The sequence below is a fragment of the Pagrus major genome, chromosome 14, assembly GCF_040436345.1.
Source record: "Pagrus major chromosome 14, Pma_NU_1.0".
Classification (NCBI taxonomy): domain Eukaryota; kingdom Metazoa; phylum Chordata; class Actinopteri; order Spariformes; family Sparidae; genus Pagrus; species Pagrus major.
Window position 1 is genome coordinate 22,758,414 of NC_133228.1, and position 21,723 is coordinate 22,780,136.

The following is a 21,723-nucleotide window of genomic DNA, read 5'->3' on the forward strand; positions in this document are numbered from 1 at the left end:
ATGTTTAAAATGATATGGCAACCCTGAGCAGCCTCGCCGCATGCTGCCTGCCAGGGATGGTGTGTGTTCGGTGTGTGTGTGTGTATATCACTCAGTGAAAACTATATCCAAATCCGTGTAGCGATGACATACACTGTGAAACTTTCAACAACTTCTCTTCTTCCATTTTTTTCTAACAACTTGGATCTTATTGTCATAGCTTTGGCCATCACTTCTTGTCAGTACTAACAACCAGCTCGAGTTATTCACTGGGATTTCACAATGCAGTGATATTTTTTTGCGAACAAAGAAAGTCAGACAGGAACATGAGAAACACAAGCGATCTCACAGGTTTTTAAAGCAAAACCTCAAGGTTAGTCGAACTTATCTGGAGGAAAACTACCTCCAACCTCTGACTCCCTTCATTTTCAGTTAATGAATGAATAATTTAGTCCATAAAATGTCAAAAATTCTTCGAATGGTTAGTTTTGTTTGAACAAGTAGTCCAAAAACTAACAGATACTCAAAATACAGTGATATAACACTCCAGTCGTCACATTGTTGAAACTGAAACCAGTTCATATTTAGAATTTTTTTCCTTGAAGGAAGAGTTTGACGTTTGCCTTCCTTTAATGAGAAGCTCGACACCACTACTGACTGTATGATCCATATGCAACTACAGACAGAACCCTGTTAGCTTAGCTTAGCACAAAGACTGAAGTCAAAGGGAAACAGTGAGCCTGATTGGGTCCAACGATCACAAAATCTGCCCGTCAACACCTTCAAAGCCCAGTAAGTGACACAGTGTATCTTGTTTGTTTTAGCCGTACAAAATCTGAAGTGAAACTGAAGGTAACGCATGGGATTATTTCTTGGACCTCCTGGAGTTTTGTCATTATCCTTAGGTTGCCAGGCAGCCAGCAGAGATGCTAGGAGGTTGTATCGGCTCGACCAAGAAATACACTACGTCCAATATCGCATGCTTTGCCCCACATGTGTGAATAAACTGTAGTATGTATTTTTTTCGGACATACACTTCTTGACAGCCTCCTTGCCGGTTGGTGATGTGTAACCTAGTAACCTGCGCTAAAAAATATATATAATACGCCTCGCAAAACAAAACCTGCACTTGTCAAACCAGAAACTGACTCTCCGGTTTCTGTACCAAAGTAAAAACACCAACTAACTGACTAAAGATCAACTTTTTATTATCATAAATACCTTTCAGCTTTATTAATGAGCATAATTTGTGTTCAGAGATGTTTTGAAATGCACATCGACGCCTCGTTCTGTAGATCGATATTCAATCAAACCGCATTAAAAATTCATCTCATATCAAAAGGTCAGTGATAGTCGTCGGCCGATATAAGATTTTTCAAAGGAATCGCTGATGCCGACACAAATAATCATTTCAAATCTACAACAGTGAGTGCCTCTGAGTTTGTGTATCTGTATCTGTCTCAGTGCATTTTTTCCCACATTGTCATGGTGGTAATGAGAAGTGGGGGTGGTAGTGAAGAGCGAGGATGTGGCGGGGGGGGGGCAGGACTGATTGGATTCTCCACAGACTTCATTAGTTAAAACAAAGCCAGTTGTCCATTTGGGCTCTTTCACAGCCTAATTGATATTGATTTACTGATTTGCTCAAGGGTGATTTAAAAGCATGTTTGGTGTTATCGTCAATGCTGCTTTTTCCTCTCGCTCCCGCTCTGTCGCTCTCTGATGGCATTAGCACTCCATCCTTCTGGTAACGACACTGAATTGTGGTAAGGGAGGATTTTTTTGTACTCTCTGGTGAAGTGTGTTGACTTTTCTCTTCAAATCATCCTTAACAACCGTGGCTCTTTACACACCATCTCCCTCCTACTTTGTCATTTCATCACCATCGCTTTATTTTAAGACATAATGAGAAAAAATCGAGGGAGATAATTCTCTTTTCTACCTAATTTCCCTCCATGATCCAGGGCTTGTCAGTGCGGCGAATTAGTGAGGGTTATCTTTTTTTTTCGTTGTGGACTCCTCGACGACGATAGCGCTGATAGATCGTCACCATCCCCATAACTGGATAATGATAGTTATCATAAATGGTTAGCGGTTGGCTAAGTGAAGCATTGAGATCAATGGCAGTGCTGTTAGTGTTAGAATGAAGGAGGCCTTTTATCATGTTGATGGATGGCAGGCCTGTCTTTAATGTGACATGTTATGATCATATCAATTTGTCCTCAGTTCTCATCGACATCACTTTATTGCCTCTCCGTCTCTCACAGTCCATCAACCCGCACTGTAAATTCAGACTTGAAACGGCAGCAACGCTCCATAAACCAATCATTTCTCTTCCTCTACTGCCCTGCTTCCTTCCTCTCTCGCACCTTTCCGTCCATTTCTTCTGTCTGGCTCTCTGCTCTTTCCCTCTCTTTAATCCACCTTGATTTCCACTCTATTTTTGATACCTCTCTTTTCTCTATTTACTGTCCTACTCCCCTTCACCTCTTGACAGGCACCGGCAGACAGCCCGAACGAAAGAGTGAAGGAATCAGACTGGGATTAAAATGTAATATCAGACTATTAAAGAGATTAGTGGTTAAGATTTTGCCGTCTGAGCTACCCCCAAATCTGATGAACTGGCATTCATGATATTGATTTATTCCCCGGCTTCTTTATCGTTCCACAGTCACATGGACAGCAATAGATCTGATATGGTGGCCTTTTATGAGGCACCTTGTCACCGGGGCCTTTGCGCTAAGTAACCGCCGCCCCGGCTGCCAGGAATGATTGTTTAGGGAAGTGAAGTTTATTCATCAAATCTGTAGTTTTTAAAAGAGCAGCAACAAGAGGGCGGATAAGGACATGACTGATTCTTGTTCTTGAAATGGACAAAAGCAATGTATTGAATTAGCTAATGAAAGCTTCAGATGGAACGGCGTCGCCACAAAAGAGCCTTAATTATTTCCAATTATGACAAACCATCATTTCAGCTCAATTATGTTGCACATCCGTCAAAGCTAACAAGGTAGCAGGATGTGATTGAGGTCCCCTATTAGTCTCTCTGTCAACACCTTTACAAAGAGCCATGAGCATCACAGGCCCGCGATCAAAGGAGAACAGTTGTAGCGTTTCGCACCCGTTTGTTTTTCCCTGATCTTTACTGAGGCTCAATCCCAATACATCCCTCGACCATACCGATAAACCCTACCCCTCTGTTTTACGCCTTCATGCTTGGGGGTTGGACGTCCTGCTTCGTGTTGGGATAGAAGGGTAGGGGTTAAGTGTCATCTTTAAAGAAATATGCAGTCTGTGAAGGGTTGTCCCATTTCATAGGGGGGGATTTCAACCACGAACCCTTGTAACAATGTTCTGAGGGGCAAGGGAGCCAAAAGGGTAGGGGTAGAAATTGGAAATGGGATTGAACCAAAGATCCTCAACATTTCACCCATCCGTCTTCGCTTGATGCATCTACTCAAATCTTTCCCCATTTGGATGCTCCACCAGGTGCCACTGCAGGTATCTTTTGAGAAATGACCACATGGCTTTGCTGGTTGCAAAAAGAAGTCTAATTGTAAGCTCATGAGAAAATGACCCAACTTCTCACTTGATTTCTTGTCTCAGTAAGCAGTTTCCTAATGAGTTTATGATCTCAATCACTAGTTTCAAGTCTTCTTCAATACAGCAGATGTTCATTTTGTAAATCATGGTCCTAAAAAAGACGATAAGCTACCTTATGATTGACAAGACGGTACAATGGAAAGTCCTCAGATCCTCTGATAACCTTCCCAATTACGGTCACCATTGGCTGCAAAAAAACAACATGGCGATAGCTGTAATGCCAAACTTGAGGCTTCAGAATGGTAGTCCAGAAACAAATGGATGGGATCATGGTGGGCTCACACTTGGTTACTTCTCTGGATAAAGTCTGGTTCAGTTTAGGGAACAAAACAAACTTGGAGGACAAGAAAATATTGTTGTCATGGTTGGAAGAAGCCAATGTTGGAAGGTGGAGGGATACAAGCTGCAGCCTGTGGCGTCAAAGTCTCACACTTTGTACAAGCAGCCATCCATTCTGACCTCTGTAGCTGCTACTGACTCTGACAACATTCAGCAAGTCATTGTTTTTGTTGTGAACAGTTTTTGTATGTTACGAAACAGGCAACATGTTGAGGCAGAGGCTGATTAATGCTTCCTATTATGAGCTAACTAAAATGTTAATAATGCAGATTCATGTTTGCCGTGTTTAATTGTGTAAAATGACTTCTGAGGAAATACATGAACACAAAAAATGTTCACAACCAAGTGTTGTCGTTGAATATTCCTCATCCAGCCGTGCTCCTCACATCTAATTTCCCCCCTCTATCCCATCTCCTCCAGCCTTCATCCTCCTACCATGTTCACTTTGCACGATCTTATCATCCGGCCGACCGGTAATGGCCTCGCTCTGGGCCCCACACACACACCGTCATCACATGCATCGCCTCAATCACAACCTTAATGCATCTCAATTTAACCACTGTTGTAACACACACATGCACACGTCCCTCTCTGACACACACACACACACACACATGCAGTTTATTGTGTTGCGAGCGGTGATGGGTCGGGGCGGGCGGCATCAGTAATGCGTGACGCGTGCCTCCATAACGCCGTCCTCATTTGCATGTGTGAGGAGGTCTGGGCTAATGGAGCTGATCTGTTGCGCTGTTATTAAATGGGGAAAGAGACAGGGTGGTGGGGGAGTCGGGTGGACGGGGTTATTATTATTATTACTAAAGAGGAGGAGGAGGAGAGGGGAGAGACAAAAAGAGGGGAGGTCTTCTCTCCTCTCCCGGAGGCATGATGGATGATTCAGGAGTCTCTCCTCCACTGAGTTTGGGTTGTTGAACTATAGGCGGCGGTTACACACATGTTCACACGCGCATACAATATGCATGTGTGTGTGAAAAGTGTGTAAGCGTGCTGCGACCAGGCTGCACACCCTTTTGAATATCACGAGTTAAATGAGGCCTGACACACTACCACCACTTCTCTCCTTTTGTCCACCCTTTACCATGCAGGTCGTTTCTCTCGCTGCGTTTAAATGTCCTCAATATGTCACACATGCATGCATGAACGCATGCATCCCTGCTAACACACGTGCACTCGCTTGTGCAGGCGTGCACACACACACAAAGACACAGTAAATGAAGCCTGTTGGGGCACTTGTTTCAGACCCTTTTTATAGCGCTCACATGCACAGTTTTACTGCAGCGTATTACAGTGTAATGGCCTTTTCACAGCAATGCCAGCATCTAACGGAGTAGTTCCATCTGAATTGCTGATTGAACAGACTGTAAAATAATGTTTTATTAGTGCATGATTTTTTTATATTTTCCACACTGAAATCAACACTCATAATGTTTTATTTTCCAGTGAAGTACCATTCCTGCATTAGCATGTGTTTGTTTGCTTTTGTTTGGCTCCGCATTAGCAGCCACATCGCAGCAGCTATTCGTCTTCGGGTGCGGAGATCTAAGCAAAGATAATACCCATATAATTTACATACAATGTGTAAAATACAGCTCAGCTCAACATCCCTTGAGGTTGAGATGTTCCTTTCAAAGTAAAGATTTTACTTTAAACTAAAACAAATAAAATCAGGATTTAAATGCATCTTATCATGAGTCACTTGGCGCTGGCAAAATCCACACAACTATCTTCCTTCTATTATGAGCTCAACACCTCGTTGTTATATAAATCTGTGTTACAGTGATATGGCAACCAATATGGATCTTTTGAGTCGGGCTGTGTGTTGAACCCCAATGCTTTGTGAGTACTGAGCAAAATGTGTCCCAAACATTTTCGATTGTTGCTGCTGTCTGTGTTTAAAATTAATGAATTAATTAAAGTAATTTAAGAAGTTGCTGTAGAAAGTTTGTTGTTTCCTTGTTCGTCGTGAATGCAGGCTGGAGTTCGCTTGAATTCAAGTCAGTAAAAGCAGTTTTTACAATGTAGTGGCCAGCAGGGGGCAATTCCACTGGTTTCAAAAAGAAGTCCAGGTGTATGTAAGCTTATGAGAAAATGAGCCTTCTTCTCACTTGATTTATGAACAAACTAAGATGTTTCCTGATGAGTTTATGGTCTTGATGGGTAGTTTGAAGTCTTCTTTAATACAGCATGATGTTAATTTGGTAAATCGGGGTCCCATTTACAGTAGAATAGACGTCTAAATATGGTCATCAAAAAACCAAGATGGCAATCTTGGCAACTCTAGTATATAATTTTTTCCTGATACTGTCACCATTAAAATCCCTTCACGAGTACAAAGATCCTTTAGTCTCGACAGTATCACACACATGAATGCGTCAGTCAGTGCTCTTGTTAACCCTCGAGTCACTCCGAGTTGTGTCTCTCCCGGTACACCATGAACGCAGCATCAGTCAGAGGGTGATTAATGAAATGGCAGCTCCTTGGTGTCGCTCAGGTCTCCATTTCGTCCAATCCTCATTCCCCCTTGGCGCATTGGCATCTACGAGACTCGTCGTCCAATGAGAGAGTCTAGATCCATCTGGAGGCGGGCCAACAGCCCACATCTGACATCATCTTAAGACCTGACACAGTTTGGCACAATGACACTGGCTGTCTCACACATACACACATTCACAAACACACACACACACACACACACCTGTGAGTGAGAGAAGATGAAGAAAGAAGTGGGAAGTCTTGGGAGGGTGTGAAAGTCAAGTGCGTGAATGCGTTTATCGGTGTTTAAAAATGTGTGTTGATTGGTTTGGGGATGGTGGGTACGGGATGTGAGGCTGGTTGTGTATATGTGAGAGGCAGGATGGCAGGTGAGAAGGAGAGAAGTGTTAAAAACAGAGAGTGTGAGAATGACACAGATGGGCTGCAGAGACGAGATGATGATGAAGGGGAGAAAAACGTTTTGGATTAGAGAGAGAAACTGAGCGAGAGCGTCTCTCGGGGCTGTTAGAATGATTAAATATCAAATTGAACAATTAATCAATCAGTCGAGCAACGTCTCGTTCCAGCTTCTTATTGTAATGCTTTTCTTTGTGTTATATATCTGTTGGGTTTTGACAAAGAACCGATTGTAAGATGTCACCCAGGGAGATTGATGATGTAATCTTTAACTGCACCAATAAATTGATCCTAAACATACATTACAGCCAGTTGCCAGTTTATTAGATACACCTAGCTAAACCTAATGCAGGTTGACACCCATATGCAATAAATCCTACATTCATGAAGGCAGTTTTCTGTTATTTGGCCTGCTGCCATTGATATGTACAGGCTGGAATCAGGGGTGTGCAGAAACGTTTAGTGCCAACATTTTATCCTGGTGACTGGGCTGCTGATGAACCAGGTTATTCTTGGTTGAATGCAGGAACCAAACTAAAAATATATACATCTATATTTTCTCTCTTACCTCTAGTAGTACGAGTACATTTACATTTATTTGACTAGTAAAATAAATACATTCCAGCCAGCCACTGGTAAAAAAGTAGGCTACTACTATATGTATGAAAACTTCATATATTGTCTCTGAATTATACAATTTTTTCGATGCTTTGAGAACCACAAGCAGACTTCGATTCATCTTTGATTGTATTGAGGAGGTAGAAATCTCAGATATCATAAAACCTGGACTCATACATGAAATGGCTCAAGTGCAATTTGGGTGAACTGAGCCTACAATACCTTCAAAAAAAAAGAAGAATAGCTTCTTTGTGTCTAAATCAGTGGCTTTCTGCAGCTGAACAGTAAAAATGCAGCCACATTGCGCTACAGCTTTTTGCAGTAACCAGGTTACTGCAGTGCACGTGAACTCATTCTCTGATTTGCTTCTGTAACCTGATTTCTCCCAGTAACCTGGTTTCTTGTGCCATTGATAATGGGTTAACGCAAATCCCGTGAGAGTATAAACATGGCATCTCGTGTTTCACACCATAATAGAAGCATCCATGTCACTTCCAATATGTGCTTGTGTTTATTAAAAAGAGAGAGACAGAGGGGGGAAATCGCTTTAAAAGCTCAGACGTGGGAACGCTCTTGTCATCGATGGTGTTTAGAAGTGTCGTGACAGCTGGCTCATAGTGACTCCCTCCTTGTAGTATTGATGCAGAGTGAGTGTGTGTGTGTGTGTGTGTTAGATATGTGTGTGTTTGCATCCAAATACGCCGGTGGTACTCGCCGGGTCCTGGCACCACCTGCTCCGTCTTTGCGGCAGTTCTGGCGCTGTCGCCCGAGGAGTCCCTCACGTTTCATCTTCGTTTTACGTCTCCGCCAGGCCTGCAGCGGCGCGAGACCTGCAGGAGTTTGTGCTCGGGTTAACAAACGCCGCCAAAAAGCTGTCCGTCGTGAAGCATAAGGCTGGCTTGTTTCCACCTGGACGCTGTTTTCCCATCTGCTTCCATCCCAGTGATCAATTCTGACCCAAATCTTGTCACCTTGACTTAAGCAGACCAACAAGGGGCAATTGATGCCCTCAAAATCAGACCTAAAAGCTTTTTTTTGTTTTTAGCAAGCAGCTTTAGAGAGACATCGTTTATCTTTTCAGTGGCTCTGTAGTGCAGCAGCTAATAAGTTTCTTGTTGGGGGAAAATGTTGAAAGGGTAAGACAATGTACAGACATAAAATGGTCTCTTGTGCAATAATTAAGTTCCCACAGTAATTCAGAATTTGGAAAAGCTTGTTCAGACATTTCCACACAGAGAAATGTCCATGTATCTATTAAATGTCCATCACTAATGAACCAGGACAAACAGCCTTATATTCAGGTTCGTGCCGGTTCATTTCTAAAGGGGTTTTATGAGAAAGCAGACCTGGATTATTGCTCCTAAACATTTGTCATGTGAGCTAATGGCCCTCATGACAATCGTAAAGAAGTCAAGCAAAACAATTTGGATGACTTTTCAAGACACATTGTTAAAATCAGCTTTATCAAAGCAGAAACAGATAACTTTTCAGATGCCCCCTCTAGCATTTCCCTGTGGTATTACTGTTGGCGCCACTTTGGCAAAGGCAGTGTTAGCAACATGGTTAGGCTACTGTCCAAAGTTAAAAAAACAACCTCAAGAAGCCAGAGTGACCTCCAAATCCTGAGCTGAGTGCTATGAAAAGGCAGAGCTAAACACCTGGTTGTATTAGCCAGGTTTTGAATGCCCATTTTGAACCGTCTCAAGTCCAGGTGGTAAGAGGAAACACATATCAGCGGGGGAACGGACTTTGACACAACACCCGAGCGCTCTCCATTGAGTGAATGCCCGCCCGTTCACTCTTGTTTTACCTCGGTCTCCGTCTTCACTTCCTCCATTAGCTGGGTTTTTTTTCTTTCCACAGTTAATCCAGTTGTTCCACAGTTACCTTGGGATAGTGACCGGGGAAAACAATGCTTCTTCCTGTTTTGTTTGAGCATTCATTTGTCGTTTTTTCTGGGAAGAATCCAGCCAAGTGGCGCACTGAATTGCTTAGTGAAATAGAGGTTTATAGGGTACCAATCTATACGCAGCTAGTGTCATTTTTCTTCAGGCATTACACAGTGTAATTTTAAAAGTTATCTCTTGTCAGTTTAAGTTAATCAGAAACTAACAAAGGAGCATTCAATCTGACATCAGTCCAACTGTATTAGAAGAAATATAAGAAGAATGGGGCAGTTGGCATTGACAGAAATAGCAAGGGTGAATGACCAGAAAAGAAAATTCCCACGGTCACAGCAGAGGCCACACTGTTTGACTGACAGGTCATCTCTGGGAACAGCAGTGCACAAACAAACCACACAGAGACATGCATATATTAACACATAAAGGGATTAATATCACCAAAAAAAATCTTGAATATTTAAGTGAAGTTTCAAAAAAGCTGCATGAATCCATCTGCTCTCTCGTTGTTTCGGGAATGTAGATGAGTCTTTCCTGTAGCTTCCTCCTGCAACGAGTGAAACAAGTAGAGTCATCTCTTTGTAATGGTAAGAAGAAGATCTGTTTTAAACGGAGCATGACTTTTTTAAATGAACATTTTTCCGATATGGACACATAACTGGCGAGTACTGCACTTTTTATCATCCCAAACATACAAATTTAAACTTCCAACATGCCTTGAATGTAAGATCTTTTTGCTCTGGATTTGTCCAATTTCATCACCCTCGACTAAATATCCGTTAAGTAAGCGGAGCTCTTTGTTGTTTGACTGTGTCCTCAGTGTCATCATACTCGTAAAGTTGCTCTAATTAAGTTTAATTAGAGTCTTTATAACTGTTTCTGTTAGCTGCAGTGGACGCGTTAACATCCTGCAGTGATATACGAGTTAATAAGTAATAGGAGCCGTGGCGTGTAAAGGTCTCGCTTGTATGTAAGTATGTAGATTCAGAAAATATGCGAGATGACGTGTGTAGTGGAGTTTTATGTGTAGGACATTATGAGTGTCTTCTTTGTGTGTGTGTGTGTGTGTGTGTGTGTACGTGGTGTGTAAACCTGTGAGTGCGAGCAGTGTGTGTTTGATGTTCCATTTACCCTTTTTCATAATTCATGGCGTTGGGAAAATGGACTGAAGCGGAGGTGGCTGTTACGTGTGTGTGTGTGTGTGCGCGCTTGTGTGCGTGTGCGAGTGTGCGTAGCGGGATAACAGGATGAGCGTTCTGTGGTCGGAGATGAAACAGACAAGAGTGTGTCTTTGAAATGCAAAGAGTGGCGATAGCAGTGATTGGCCACTGTGTTGAGGAGGAGCAAGGAGTTTTTTCGCAGCATTTCATCATAATACACACACACACACACACACACTCGCTCGCTCGCCCTCTCTCTTTCTTTCTTTCTCTCTCTCTCTCTCTCTCTCTCTCTCACACACACACACACACACTGGTTATTAATGACAGCATTGTTAATTCATTATTATTTTATTTACCTCTGTGACATAAAAACCCGGGCTAATTCGCTGCAGCTCTAAGCTCTGGAGGGTTGTGCGTTTGTGTGGCTGTGTTGCATTGAGCGTAATGTTGGCTCACACACACACACACACACACACACAGTGTCTAGTGGTGGGGCCTGGGGACCAATTTATTTACATGCAGTGGAAGAGGAACAGAGGATTGGAGGAAGGGATATAACAAAAAGGGAAGGAGAGAGAAAGAGGAAACAGCAGGGAATTATGGAGAAAACCCAGTGGAATGAACAAGTTTCTCTTCTGTTCCCAAGGACAGACAAGACCAATTTACTATTTAGATGGCTCAGTGTGTGTGTGTGTGTGTGTGTGTGTGTGTGTGTGTGTGTTTCGGTTTGCCAGTATATTGTGTGATTTGTATCATATTTCCAGAAACACTGCTTTCATCGGCGCCCAACTGTTTTACTTCCACTGTTAAAAGGCAGATAAACTAAAGTTAAAACTGCAAAGCTCCTCTGCAGTGCCATATATTCAGACTGGAAACAGGCAGTGTAGGTGGAGTTAAGTGGGTAGGAAATGTTGCCATGGCAGGAATGGGTTTGTAATCAAGGGGACATACGATATATATGTTCAAATGTGGCTTTTTTAAAATATCTTTTTTTTTGCAACTTCATAATGTCTTTGCTTAAATAATGTAAACTATACAACTATAAAATGTATTCCTTTTTTTATTTGAACCAAATGCTCAGCAGCTGTCTTTTGGGACAGTATTTGTGTTGATTTGTTACTTCCAGAATGAAGGTGATTTCGTACCGGTGATGATAGTGACAGCAGACTGTCATCAGCGTAAAAGGAGAGAATAAGCGTCTCAATCGGAATAAGATGCTTACCTTTGTTATGTTTCCCTGCTTTGACACTGAATACAAGCAATTTTTTTGATAAATCATTTTATTGTCTGTGACTATAGATTGAATTTTAATACTGTTTCACAAACAGACTCCAGTGCAGTTCAGAAATGTAATGTTTCATCAGTGAAACAGCCACAAAAGATAGTCATAGAACAAAAACTCAAAGTTTGTGACCATGTACATACTATAGATTATGTTTTGTCAATATGTCATGAACTGCTGCGATGCTGTGTATTTGTTTTTAATTTGTATTTGGGGGGAGGTTTAACATTTAGTTTTGTCTGCAGCTTTTCACAAATTTTCTGTTTTTCTTCTTGTCTTGCAGGCAGGACGCCAGTGACCTCTCTGGACCGATACAAAGGTACTGCTATACATCTTTTTTTTTCTTTCGCTTTCCCTCTTACCCCTCACTCCCTCTCTTCCCTTCGGCCTCATCCTCAATGAGGCATGCAGTGTATCTCCAGGCTTCGGGCCAAACACTGACTACATCAGCAGGCATTTTAGCTTCAGCACTGGAGTGGTGTTGTTTGGGGGGGGTGGTGGTAACGTACAGTAGAAGTAGAGGAGGAAGGTGAGAGGAGGTGGAGGATAGAGAGAGTGAGAGAGAAGCGCAGAGACAGAGAAAAGGGAAATTGGAATCGAGAGATGTGACGCGACTCAGATCTACGGCCGAGGAGGGTCATTAAACTAAACCCTTCGGCGACAGAGCGACAGATCAAGCGAGGGGAGGGGAGAAGGGGAGAAGAAGGTTTAAATAAGGGCTGATCTTAAAATAGCAGTACCTATTTCTCATCTGAGGCACAGTTAACAGGAAAAGGACGAATATCCTGCCCTGAAAACCATCATTCCCCCAACCCCCCCCTCTTTCCTCGCAACGTGGAAAGAGATAGTAGAGCGAGGAAAAAAGAGTAGGAGCACTTTTTCACCTGCTCAACCATTAAACATTCATAACACTCATAAAGAAGGATGATGCTCGTATAATGTTTTATGATGTGGATTATAACCACAGATAATGCTTACTGTTGCAACACTCGTTAAATATTACAGTTTGTATGATCTACAAGTGCAAGTGTGACCCTGTTTTTTGTCGTTGTTGGGTTTTTTCAGGGCTGAAATTTGGGTGAAATGACCCTTTTGGGGCTGCAACATGGCAACTACTTTACTACACAGCTGGTTGTCTACACAAACATGTGGTTCAAAAGCAAGTATATGTCCAGCCTAAGAACTGGAAGTAATATTTATTGATGCCGATTCCTCTTGCTTAAACTGAGCAGGTTATTTGTGTACATGCACTTCTCTGACTCGTTGCTGTATGTCAGTAAATTGCATCTGTTTCAGAGGACAAATAAACTGCCGTGGTTTCATGATGCCTCAGTAGCCACATCAAATAATATATCAATTGGGACTTTGTACTCTTCTGAAATATATCTTTTTTTGAACAGTAGGTTTCCCAAAATGACCGGTCTTTATCAGAAAATAGTACTTATCAGACAAACAATAGAAATGTTGAGTCGAGGAAAGAGTAAATTTGGTCTTTTCAAAGCAGTCCCAAAGGTGTGAGAACGATCACAGTGATGGATTATCTCAGCCCAACCAGCTTTTAGTCTCTGCTGATTTTCATTCTGTAATGAAATGAGCTGGATCTAATGGCTAATGGTTAGAAACCCATTTGAAAATATGGAAATATGCAGCAGTAATGTAAAGAATATGCGATTTTAATGGGCTGAATCTTGTCTGACCATTCGTGTAGTCCTTTAAGTAATTCAGGAGCTCTATAGATTTAACTTGTATCTTTTATTTATGAATGTTTTTATCAATTTAACCTCTAAATACTTTGCAGGAAGAAAAAGGGGTAAAATGATGACACTATAATGATCAATTCTACAAAAGTCTACATCGTTTTTCTCATAACGGAACTGGATGATATTGATTTTTTTTATGTCAAGGTCCCTATATATAGTAGCATCTGTCTAAATCCAGCTTGATGGTATTCATAGGCAAACCAAGCAGGTAAATGAGCTCAGATCAAAAAAATAAGATCCTGCACAGAAACAAGACGCCGGCAGGAGAAGAAGCAAAACATGGGGAGCAAAAGAAAAGAGACGATGACTGTGGCTGTGAATAATTAGGCAAAATAGTTTGCTTTTGTTTTTCTCTGTGATTGGAGAAAATAGGCGAGGCTGTGACTGGCGCATGAGCTCACACACACACACAAACTGTGTGTGTTACACACTAATCCGCCACACAGCTGCGTCATTCCAGAACGTGTGTTTACTTCCTCTCCGCCTTCACCAACACCACCACCATCACCGCCACCGCCGCCGCCGCCGACCCCCCACAATCCCCTGCAAACGCACACACACACACATACACAAAATCACACAAAAGAGAACTGGGCGTGTAATTTGATCCTGTGCGCTCTCCTCCTCTAATGAAGCTCTCTGGCGGTTTGACTGACACCCGGCTCGTTATTTAAGCGTCTGTTGTGGGCCAGGAGGAGGAAGAGGAGCTGGGAGGAGGAGGAGGAGGAAGTGGGGAGTGGAGATAGGAAAAGTGGAAACAAGGGAGCCGAAAGAGAGGATGGGGTTGGAATTGGGAGGATGGGGATGGATAAACAGACAACAGGAAATAAAAACAGGCTTGAGAGATGGTGTAGGGATCGAGGAAAGGAGGGTCATGGGAGTCATCGGAGAAGAGAATGGGAGCTGAAAAAGAAGGAAAACATGGAGCGTAGTTTAAAAAAAAAAAAAGACAACAACAATCAAGAGAAAAGAAGACTGTTTGGGAGGGCGCAGAGCCGACGCCGGAAACAGGGGTGATAAAGGGTGTGAAGGGAGTGTGTATATGAGTGTGTGTGTGCGCGAGTGTGGGCATAATTGCAGGTCTTTGTGCTGATAATGTTCTTTGAAGGCACACAGCTGATAATTAGCGAGCGTGGCTCCACCGATGCCTTTCAGCATCGGTCATTATGAGCCGCAAACCCACTATTGGCTCTGACATGACCTCCTGAGATGGGGAGGACGCCGTGCTCGTGCAACGCACGTACCGCCCTCGTGCAAAAAGGAATACACAAATCGTCGTAAACAAGCGTTGATTAGTGTATGAATAGCATCAGCTCACGAGTGGAACAGATACAACAGCTCTCTAAAGGCCTCGAGTTCCCTCTTTGGCACGAGGGCTACAGGTGTGTGTGAGACGCACAAATGCACACACACTTCCTGTTTACCGAGCCAGACACACATAGACAGCAGAGACTATAATTACAGACATTCACACAATGTGGCGTCCCGGTACGCTGCGTCCGTTATTGCCTCCCCGGTTGCCACATGACAACAGCGGTCCCTCGCTACAGCGACTGCTCGGCATGCCGCTTCTGGCCCCGCCTCCCCCCCAGTATTCCCACATCTGAATATGTATGAGCGGGGATCAGGCTCACTGCAGACAGAAGACACTGGCTGGAGTATTCTCTCTCCTCTGCAGTGACAGTTATCAGTGTTAAAGGCTTCTTCCTGAGCTCTAATTTATCCCCCAGTGGGAAAATGTCCGACGAGAGCTGCGGTCTGGAAGATGGGGCTTTCTAAAAACACTCCCAGTCAGCATAACTGGCAAAAATGTGCTGTCATTTAAAGCGAGGAGGAATTTGCTCATTTGGTCTTTTGGCGCCCGAACTTACACTTTACAACAGTAAGGCACGATGACTGCATGCGTTCTTTCAAGAGTGACGCAGATTTTAAGAGAAACTCACGACAGGAACTTCCCCCAATGGGACTAGGAACCTTTGGTAGAGCTTAGTGCATTTCAACCGCAGGTACCAGGGTCTAGATTAAATTCCAGGAACTATATTTTACCTCAAAACAGTCTCTGCAGGCGGTAATACTTTCCAAAAGTACAGGAGTTTTGGGGGTGGCTCTGGTGCAAAAATGACCCATGGACTAATTTGTTAGGTCGTCGCTGGTCTTAAGACAACAACAAGCTTTTTGTCCCTCGAAAAGTAGTTCCTGGGACTAAAAGTTCTGGGTACTTCAGATGAGTACTGTTGCACGCAAAAATGACGTGCATCAGCTGACACTTCTTCATGTGTCAGCGGACTCATTTGCCTAATAGTCGTGAGTCTTTGGACTTCAGGGGGAATGCAGACTGAATTATCCTTGTGGCTCCTTGAAAAGAAATACCTGGGAGTAGAAGTTCCAGGTACTTTTGGAGAAAATAGTCTTGTAGCAGCCGTCACCTTTTCACACGCCAGCGGACTAATTTGCGTAATCTTTGCTGCACTTTAGACAGCGGTGGAAATGCAGACAACAGTGGCCGGAAGGAAGCTTGTAGTTCGTTGAAAAGTAGTTCATGGGACTTCAAGTTTCATGTGCTCTGGGTAAGATAGTCGCATGCAAACATTTCGGTAGCAGCCGTCACTACAGAGTGCCCGGAAACTATGTCTCGGAAGAAAAAAGGATTTAAAACCTCTATCTCTCTGTTCTTATTCGTCCGGCAGCCTGCTACCTTCATTCAGTTTAAACACTGCCACCCTGTATACTTACCTCTAGTAACCAGTTTTGTCCGTCTAGGTTTTGAGATATTCAGATCCAAAAAGTGAGCATGGAAGTTTATTCTTGTGTCAAAATGATATCAACTAAGTGTCCACGTACTTCAACATGGATAACAAGCAGTCATGTTAGCAGGGGGGGAATCATAGCCTGTGTTTTGCCTCAAGAAAGGTTCGTGAGCACTCTGAGATTTGGTTGAAAACTCTATTAAGTGGTCCTTGAGCTGAGATTATTTTGTCCCACGTATCCATCCAAACACATCTTGCAGCTTTTTATGGCTAAGGTGCAGCACAAACTGCAAATCAAGGTCTTTAATTTACTACATTTCCAAACATAACACAGAAGGAGAAATAACAGGAGTCCTATTTTTGTCGCTGAGTGGAGACGGATAGCTCAAGAAGTTATCTGCGTGGCTCCACTCGAGGCCGGTGAGGGAGATCTGTGTTGTGTGATTTGGGTGAACCGAGCCTTCAAACAGCAGACGCTCCTCTGCACCCTCCGTTCCCCCCTTTCTGGTCCCCGGGATTGAAATTCTCACTGGGTTTTTTTAATTGTGGGAGGCTGCGCTGGTGTCATGCTCGCTGTTCATCCATTTTTCATACAAACACATGAATTATGAAGAGCTGCAAATGACGGGGAGGGACAGAGGAGGGAGGAGGAGGGAGGAGGCTGTCTGCAGAGAGCTGGACGGACGTTTAGACATCTTTTCTTCCTTCGCTTCTTCACAATCTGTCTTTTCTCTCTCAGGAACGTTTTCTTTTCTCTCTGAGTGACACGGGTTCAATTTGTGGACAAGACACACACACACACACACACATGCACGCACATGCACGTACACACACACACACACAGGAGGTGGCAGGTGAACATACAGAGGCTCGGGAGGGGCTTACTTCTTTGTGTGTGATTCAGACCATTGACCTGGAACACATTGGGTGCTGAGAGAATAAAAACTATTACACACACGCTCACACACACACACACACACACACACACACACACACACTATTGGTCTCTAAGCTCAGAGCCTTTATTACTGCTGTTGTAGGTCCAATAATAATAGTAATGATGCTAATCGCTCTCATAACACTTATTTATTGCTGTAATTGTTACATTTTTTTTAAGTTAGTATATTTGTCTGGATATATTCATATATTATTCATATTTAATCTAATTGCAAATATATTATTGTTAAAATGTATTATAGTCATTAAAACTTACATATTTCTTATTAATAGTTATGATTATTGATAATTACTCCATGGAAATACTACTGCTACTGCTGATAATGATAATAATGATGATGATTATTATGATTTATATGTTTTTATGTTTTTAGATTATTTTATTTTCTTGTTTCATGATAATAATTCATTATTATGTGGCATTTAATATCTCTATATTTATATTCACATTGCTAGTTAGTTATTTCTATTTTTTATAATTTACATAATATGTTTTTCTGTTTACTAACTTATAATAATAATAATAATAATAATAATAATATTACATGTCTTTGCTCCCAAGATGGCGGCAGTGACAGAGGTTACCATGGTTATCCTTACTTTGTTCAGCTGACGTAACCTGTAAATCAAAGCACACACACACACACGAAGACACACACACATTCTCATATCTTCTGTCCTCCTGAAACACACTGCTGGTATGAGACTCATCTGAACCACCATCAGTGCACACACACACACACACACACACATGCACACGCTACACACATGCTACACACAGAGCAGCATGCCCCAGGGTGTTCTGGGATAGTGGAGTGTTTTCTCTTCCAGCTGATGCTCTCTGAGGTGGTGGTGGTGGTGGTGGTGAGGGGGGGGAGCTGAAGTCGTGGGTGTGTCTTCTTCACATTCCACTGCTTCCCCCCCGAAACAATAACAATATTTATTTATAATACATCATTTGTTATTACTGCACATTCATCCTAATTCTGTCCCGATCGCACGCTCGCTCCCGCTGCCGACTTCTTACCACGGCAGGAAAAACCTTGTCGTTTGCCATAATTAATCATTATCACATTAATTTTGAGGCGTTTGTGTGATTAACATAACGCTCGGGATAAAGAAACGATACACTAGTTGTTGTTTTTTTTTTTTGCTTATTAAATCACTTCTGCGAGCACAAAAAAAACCAAACCCCTCCGATAACGAGAGCGTGACGTGGAGAGAAATATCTTTAGATTTGCTCGTTCTCATCGGATTCATTTACATTTGCACGTTTGTCTTTTTCCCGTATTGAGGCGCATATGCACGCCTTTGTGTGTGTGTGCGCGTGTGTGTGTGTGTGTGTATGGGCGTGTGTGTGTGTGTGATGTTGGGGGAACTCGGTGTGACGATTTTTTTTTGTGTTTTTTTTTGTTCCTCTTTTTTTTTGAGAGGCTCCAGATGGCTGAGAGACAGGTGAGCCAATTAGCGAGTCTCACTACACAGCAACATCATCACACCGGCGGAGCACGACAGCCAAACACACACACACACACACACACACACACACACATAGAGAGAAAACATACCCACATTCCACATGACTCCGCCGTAGTGTTTAACATTACCACCGTAATGCGCTGATGTGTCTCTCAGTCCCGTCAATACGCCATCATGAGCCCGTCGATGTCGTCGTGGATATGGAATTGATTTTACAATATGCAGCAATGTTGGGAATGATGACAAATGATCCTCTAATTTTAGCTCGTTGTGACGGGCTGCCTCGCAACATACAGCGCCCGTGTGCTTATAGTGTGGCCCCATTATGCACGTTTCATACGACCCAGAAAACAGGCATAATGGGCAGATTTGAATTGATTTACTTGTGTATTCATTTATTTTCAAGGAGCCAAAAATATTGCAGCGAGCCTCGCTGATGTTCATTATAATTCTAATGAAGTCGAAAATCTTCACAAAAGAGGAGAGCGGCAGGAAGACGGCAAGTCTAAACACAACAACAACAACAACAAACCCTATCTTTTCTCTCTTCATCCCTCTCTTTCTGTCAATCCTTGTTTTCTCTTATTTGCTGCATTTCAGTGCTGAATAACAGAATATTAGACGCAGAAAATGCAGATTTGTTTTACCGTTAATGAGCCATCAGCCTCAGTGGAAAACACAGCCACACCTGACCTCCACACACTCCTCCACTCCCAGCTTCTATACCGGCATCCATATGACGCAACACACATACTCATGCAGCGCTTTATTATCTGAAGGGCTTCTGTTTGTGTATTTTTCTTTTTGTTAAGGGATAATTGAGCCGCCATGACGGCTGCTTTCCCACCTAATGGAAGGGGACAAATTAATCTCCCCCTGCTAATGTCTGCAAATGGAACAGGACCACTCCTGCCACCTCCATGCACAACCAACCTGCTGTGAGTGAGTGGGTACGAGTGACTGTCAGGTTGAGGCGGATGTGTCTGATGATGGATATGATGCGGCTTGATTTAGAAATGGTCGTGCATCTGAAAATATTTTTAATTCATGTGCCCGTGGGCTTCAGGCGAGAGTTTATAGAGCTCAGGGATGCTGATGATGAGGTTCCAACCAAAGACCTGGAGACAATTATGATTTTGGTGGTTTAGTTTTCAGGTCAGTCTGACATTTGTTATTGAGATATTATACTGTGTCAGATTTTCTTTTAGACATTCCTAATTGTTGGATGTGAAAATGGTTGAAGTAGAATTCAGGCTCTTATTACTGGTCATGAACAGCAAATGTGAAAGTATTATGGATGCACTGATCCAAAAAAATGGTTACGATGAGTTTCATAAAGTCTCTGAGGTATGTAGCTTTTAAATTGGGGAAAAAGATAAGTGGTATGGGATCAGATTGGTACTCGGTAGATACTTTGAGATCAGGTATTTCAGTTGATATCTTGGATTCAGAGAGACAGCTGCTGACTTGCCCATGTACATTTGTACAAAATGTGTCATACGATGTTGACACTACATGTTAATGGACCTGACTGCCGTATCAGGAGCTGGAGGGGATGGTGGTGGAGTAACAGCTGTGAAGGAACCCGAACCCAGATGCCTTTAACGTGACCTTGGAAAACCTTGAGCCATGTTTGTGGTGCCCAAAGTAGGTATTTGAAGCCAAAATAAGATCTTTTCCTGACCCTAACCAAGTGGTTTGTGTGCCTAAACCTAATCAAATCATAAGCACAACAAAAAATGGAAAACTGAACGAACAGAAACGTGAAGTTGCAACAAAAAGACATGTAAAGACTCAACGTATCTGTTGTTTGCAGAAACGTACACTGCCTGGATTCATTCTGGCGATTGCATTGAATGAGAGTTTGGACCAACACTCGCAGTGCTGGCAATGAGCACTCGGTATGCTTTTCTAATTCATGCACTGTTGATCTGCTTGCAGTGCAAACCATCTATGTGTTCACAGGATGTCACGCGGAGACTCATAGCCATCACGATGCAGAAACTGTGACTGTGGCCTTTAGGTTTTGACTGAGAACCGTAAGGTTTTAGTGCAGGTGATAAAATCTTCACTGAATGTGTAAAGAGAAACGGGGGATTGTTACCGACTGTGAAAAAAGTAGCTGGGTCTACAGATTGTTATTCATTTGTGGTTCATTGCCTTAAAAGCTTAACTATTTTTCAACTTATTTCACCTCATCTCAGAGATGCAGACTTGAGACGTGACTTGGACCTGTCTTACTTAAGACTTACCTGAGTCTCTGAAGACATAAGTTTAAAATCCCAGAACAATAAAAAATAGATAAAACAGCCACAGGCAGGTCTTGCATAGCCTCACAACTTGAATATCAAATGATTGTGCCGGCATTGTAGGGATTTGGTATCGGCTTTGTGAAGATGTTAACACACCTTGTAAACCAAAAAACGCTCCAAAAACCTAAACCGCTCATATGCCGAGGGTGGTGACTTCAGATGACTTGCAGTTTGCTTATGAGCCAAAACTTGAGACTTAAAAACAACTCTGCTTTTGGCTCTGTAACAAAAAACATCAACTATAATCACTAATTAGCAGCAGCGCGCACTAAAAACTAATTAGTAACAGATTACTTTTTCTAAGTGACTTCGTCAGCACTGTCGGTGGCTGCCTGATGTCTTAGGATAAGTCCTCAAGTCTCTGCAATTAAGTCCTTCTCTTCAAACACCTGCATGGCATCAATCTGACTGCAGTCTGTTCATGTTTGTAGGTATACATAATGTCTCATAGAGGGAAGCCGAGGTGGGAGGCCCGGGTGAATGTCATCCTATTTTCCCATCTTAATAGCTCATGATCCTGCAGCCGACCGCCTCCTAAGCTCCTTCCTGTGGATGACCTCCAGGGAAGATTGTGTTGCTGCTGTTGGAGTACAGACGAGTTGATTACGCGGCAGTGCCGGGGCTTTGTTCTAAGCATATGCCCGTCCTTGGCTTTGGTGAGAGAAAGAAAAAAGAG

General features: G+C 42.7%; 1 protein-coding gene across 1 annotated transcript in view; it reads left to right on the forward strand.

Moving 5' to 3' along the window:
• The window catches only part of celf2 (cugbp, Elav-like family member 2), a 217,114-nt gene that overhangs the window by 31,754 nt on the left and 163,637 nt on the right, over positions 1 to 21,723 (forward strand). Inside the window, exon 2 of the mRNA XM_073480483.1 lies at positions 12,076 to 12,111. Coding sequence (XP_073336584.1) covers positions 12,076 to 12,111 — 36 coding nt within the window. The remainder of the gene's footprint in view (positions 1 to 12,075; positions 12,112 to 21,723) is intronic.